Source organism: Apium graveolens, chromosome 3, assembly GCF_009905375.1.
Source record: "Apium graveolens cultivar Ventura chromosome 3, ASM990537v1, whole genome shotgun sequence".
In the NCBI taxonomy this organism is placed as follows: domain Eukaryota; kingdom Viridiplantae; phylum Streptophyta; class Magnoliopsida; order Apiales; family Apiaceae; genus Apium; species Apium graveolens.
In genome coordinates, this window is record NC_133649.1 from 76,503,662 (window position 1) to 76,508,173 (window position 4,512).

Sequence of the window (4,512 nt, forward strand, 5' to 3'; positions counted from 1 at the left end):
GTTGAACCAAATTATCTATATTCCGGCTATTATAATATAGTATAGATTCATTAATTTGGTTTCAATTTTAAGATTAAAAGAACGGTTTATTTATTAATTACACACATTGTTATAAAAATTGGTCAGTTTTTATATCAATGATATATTACTGATATCGGTCAAGATTATTTGACCAATTTATTAAATTGTCAATAAATTACAAATTGGTATATTAGTACCTTTGATTTCCAAAATCAGTAAACATGATTGCATTGATTAACAATTTTATTTGACCTAATTACATTTATTAATGTGACTCGTTAACTATGTTGGTACAATAGTCGGCTAAAAAACTTTAAAATATAGTTGGACAACAGGACTAATATTGGACTACATGGAGAGTAAGAAACAAGTATTAGAATATGACGATCTGCTCATTGAAATCAGGCTCCACAGCTTATATGCTTCAGTATAAGCTGTTATGATCTTGATCATCCTGAATTAGGTGCGCCAAGACTGCCACCACAATTGGGTGCGCCACATTGACAATTGACCTCAGCTCCATATTGAATAAATCTGCAATACATATACCATAAAAATCAGGCAGGCAGCTAGAGTGATAGTATTACAGCATGATAAAGGTTTCTGACAAAGTATAATGTGAATATCGATAACCATTCAGATAGTAGGTAATTGTGTAAAAGTGAAGCACTTGAAGGTATACATAAATTATGCAAAAATGAAGCACTTGAAGGTCATACTTATAATCATATGTCAACGGCTCCCCAGCTTTAATAGACCTAGCAGCAAAAATACCAATACGAGTTTCCCCATCCAGTTGCCTGCAAAAACAACCAGAGAGAGTGTGTTTAGACAAGCGCCCTTCACCAAAAGAAAGTAGCAAAAAGATCCGATTAATGTAAACATCCTGACAGTAACACAATGACCCCGGCCTAGCAACATGGCATCTTGTGCAGTGACATAATGTTATCTTGCATACACAAAGAGTACAGAAGGAAAGATACCAGCAAGTTATAAAAATGCATATATGATTAAAGAGTACAACATATATAACAAAGACAATACATGAAAACCGTTAATGACATCAAACCACAGAGAGGGGGATTCCATGCGAAATTTACTTATTAAATAGCCACGCCTTGCAATGTCACAACAATCAACTTAATCTATAGGATGACTTGATTAGTACAACATTATTCAATTGTAAAACGATACTTTGGTGAACAAGAAAATATACATACTCCTCTCTGCATCCATGATAATAAATATCCGCAATCTTAAGGTTACAAGGCAACTTGTGTTGACTGGTTAAATCTCATCTTAAAAATTAAAATAAGAACGTATTTGTGATGGTAACCAAGATCATAACTTTCCCACACATGTCTTATTCTTAGATATATGCATAGCGGGCTGAGGTGGCTGGTATACTATATAACTTTTTGGTACTCCGTGGATTACAAACAAGCCACACTTTGGGTTCTTAACTGATTCAACAACACACTCAAGACACAGCATCAATAAGGAGACACTTGTCTGATTAGCATACTGACCATTTCTCCGGTTTACAGTTGGGATTACAACTGTGGTTCAAAAATCTGGAGGAGTTCCCCTTGAAAGTCGAATCGATTGTCAAGTCTTTCTCAACTTCAACTAGGTAAAAGTTCTGAGTGCCCATGTGCTTCCTGTCCCACAACCGTTGTTCGCACATAGCATCACTAATAACTGAAACAGAATAGAGTATGAAACAATAATCATACAAAAAAGCTATGGAAAGAACAAAACATGACCGATTGAAAGTCTCAAGTAAACTGAATTGTACACTGTCTTAAGAGTAAAATATTTACTATGATCGCTTATGTACAGACAAACCTGAAGTGATAATACCTTAAGGACATTACCTTCTCCAACATACTCGATGATGAAATCACCTTTACTCACAAATTCAGCAGCCTCTACGCCCCAACCACAATTTTCTGTCTGAAAATAATAATAGTTAAAGATGGAAATATTCAAGTTTAAACAGCTATTATGGAAATATTCAAGTTTAAACAGCTATTAAAAGATAAAAGTCGGTGCATAGAAGTTTAGAAACAAATAAACTCTACCTTTACAACTTTAATCTTTTTTTCCTTTCGAAATGGTCTGTTAGTGCACGTCTCCGAGCAACGACAGGATTTTGAGCAGCTTACACTTTGACCCCTATCAGAGCATGTTTAAACACTAGTCATAAACAAGACACATCTCACAACTTCTAGTTAAAACAGAACCGCATAAAACCTTGTTAGATACATGTGCAATAGAAGTACCTGCAGGCACAATTATCGGAGCAATGAGAAGAAACACAAATTGTACATCCAGTATCAGCATCACCCGCATCACATTTTTTATTCTTGACAAGGTAGATATCTAATACAGTTGAGGACCACTGCTCATTTATAAATACAAATAATAAACACAAAATTTTCTGGAAAAAAAAAGTATAATAAGGCAAGCAAGGATACTGCGTTTGATGTGAACATAAGGAGGTGGCTCCATTTCTGTCACAATAGCGTCTTTCCAAGTTTTATCAATAACAAACTCTTCTGGAATATATGGTAGTGCTAAGCGACAGAATAGTTCCTAAGAACAGGATATATAGGTCAGCCTTGATTCTATTGAAATTTAATAGACAACATTAAAAACTTGAATGCTTTCTCAGTTTCTCTGTAATGCATATTCATTATACATATACAAATTTTGAAGAAAATGCATTTCATGTAATTTCAAAAGAGGAAGCTACCTCAACACTATTCATTGGCACTGCAAGCTGCTCTCGAACAAAAACAACTTAGTCAAACTTTTGGAAAAGAAAGAATGATTTACTAAAGCAAAATTAAGCTTCTCTTATAGAATACCTTGTCCAATGGAATTGATTTCTTTCTGTAAACTGCATGCACTAATTTCATCCCATAATGTAGCAGACTGTGTATGACAATATATTATTATTAATATCAATAAAGTGTCACATTCAATTCCAAGATGCTTAGTCTGATAAAGTATCCAAGGATCTTTTAACTACAAAAAGAGCCACATATCCTAGATCGCATATCACCCTAATTATATCATTCACAATATGCATAAGAGAAGAGAGAAGGGAAAGGGGAAAAGGGAAGGTGAACGCATGTGAAAATAAACAAGAACCTCAACCATATAGTTACACCATGCGACATATGCCCTTACTTGGTAACATAAGATTCTTTACCGGAAAAGTTTGATCAGTAGTAAAGGTTTAACTTCTAAAGGGGTAGTTCCATGCTTAAGGCGTTTTACAAATTACAACAAACAAGCAATTCTAAAAGTCCTGCACAACTAACATAACAATTTACTCTGGTATCTCTCCTAGATCAAAGAATCAAAAACTTTACAAGTGGAAATTTTAAGAAAAGGAAAAGGTACAAAGAGGATAGGGATTATCTTTCAATCCAACGAAACAAAACGTAATAAGAAAAGAAACTGATGGCATGAATCATTCATTTGAACTTTCAAGCTTAATGATACAAGAAAAACGATTCAGATGCATATTCCTTGTGAGTGCTCAGAACATACTCAGATAGTAACAGATGTTACGTCATATCATTTTAAAGAAAATAAGCAAATTATGATGATATTCCAAAGATCCATTGATATTTAGTATGTGAAATTCCTGATAAGACATTGACCTTGTTCTCCTGATGCCAATCAGTAGGGTGTTTCCAGCATATGGCTTGCCCAGGTTGGTCCTGTAAATGCATAACATGCTCCGAGGATGGTGAACATTTTGCATGCCACGCTAACTCGCACTTTACACATCGCAACAACTGGAACTTTCGTTTGCAGAAAAGCAAGCCTAGAGAAGAAAACGTGTCATTTATACTATTGTAGACAGTGAACAGCAAATACAAAACTGCGTATACTAATACTCAGAGAGAAGTTACATTGAAATCCAACTAACGATATCTCTTTAAAAATTAAACTTATTCCACCAAGAGCAGCAATATATTAAGAAGAAATTCTTTTGAGAACTACTTATAATAAGAGCTAAAGTTTTTCATGAATTTTATTCCATTACTCTTTACAAAGATGAAATGCTCCGAAAAAAGTTTCATGAATCCACTAATCTTTGTATTGAAAATTTATTTCCACAGCTTGTTCCTGAATATTTTTTTTGGAAGAAAAGAAAAAGAAACCTAAAGAACTAGGAAGAATCTCTCTGTAAATTTGTCTTCAAAATATTCTTCCATTTTTTGGAAAGATCCGGAGAGAAGAGATATTTACTCACTTTTTAATCTTTTCTTTGCTAGATTTGGGAACACCGTGTAAGAGGTCAAGGTTTCAAACCTCAGTACAGGCGATAAGGCATGGGTGCATATGCATTTAAATTACAGTGATTGACCTTTACCTAAACAAAATAAATATATATAATAATTTCACCACATACTTAGTCCATTGATGACATACTCCTCTGCCCATGTTGAGTTGTTGGTTCACAACTAC

At 34.2% G+C, this 4,512-nt stretch overlaps 1 protein-coding gene across 3 annotated transcripts; it reads right to left on the reverse strand.

Moving 5' to 3' along the window:
* Window positions 1-205: 205 nt before the first annotated feature.
* Window positions 206-3,860, reverse strand: LOC141712459 (histone-lysine N-methyltransferase ASHR3-like). Of its 3 annotated transcripts, XM_074515406.1 has the most exons (10): window positions 3,699-3,860; window positions 2,895-2,961; window positions 2,780-2,806; window positions 2,502-2,619; window positions 2,307-2,406; window positions 2,106-2,199; window positions 1,899-1,977; window positions 1,551-1,722; window positions 741-821; window positions 210-555 (listed from the first exon to the last, which is right to left on the reverse strand). In XM_074515406.1, exons 1-10 carry the CDS (start codon window positions 3,800-3,802, stop codon window positions 471-473), a joined length of 927 nt encoding a protein of 308 aa, XP_074371507.1. In that variant the 5' UTR covers window positions 3,803-3,860; the 3' UTR covers window positions 210-470. The 3 variants fall into 3 exon arrangements, with proteins under 3 accessions (XP_074371506.1, XP_074371508.1, XP_074371507.1); XM_074515405.1 differs by having other exon boundaries at window positions 206-821; XM_074515407.1 differs by lacking the exon at window positions 2,895-2,961 and having other exon boundaries at window positions 207-821; window positions 3,699-3,859.
* Window positions 3,861-4,512: the final 652 nt, after the last annotated feature.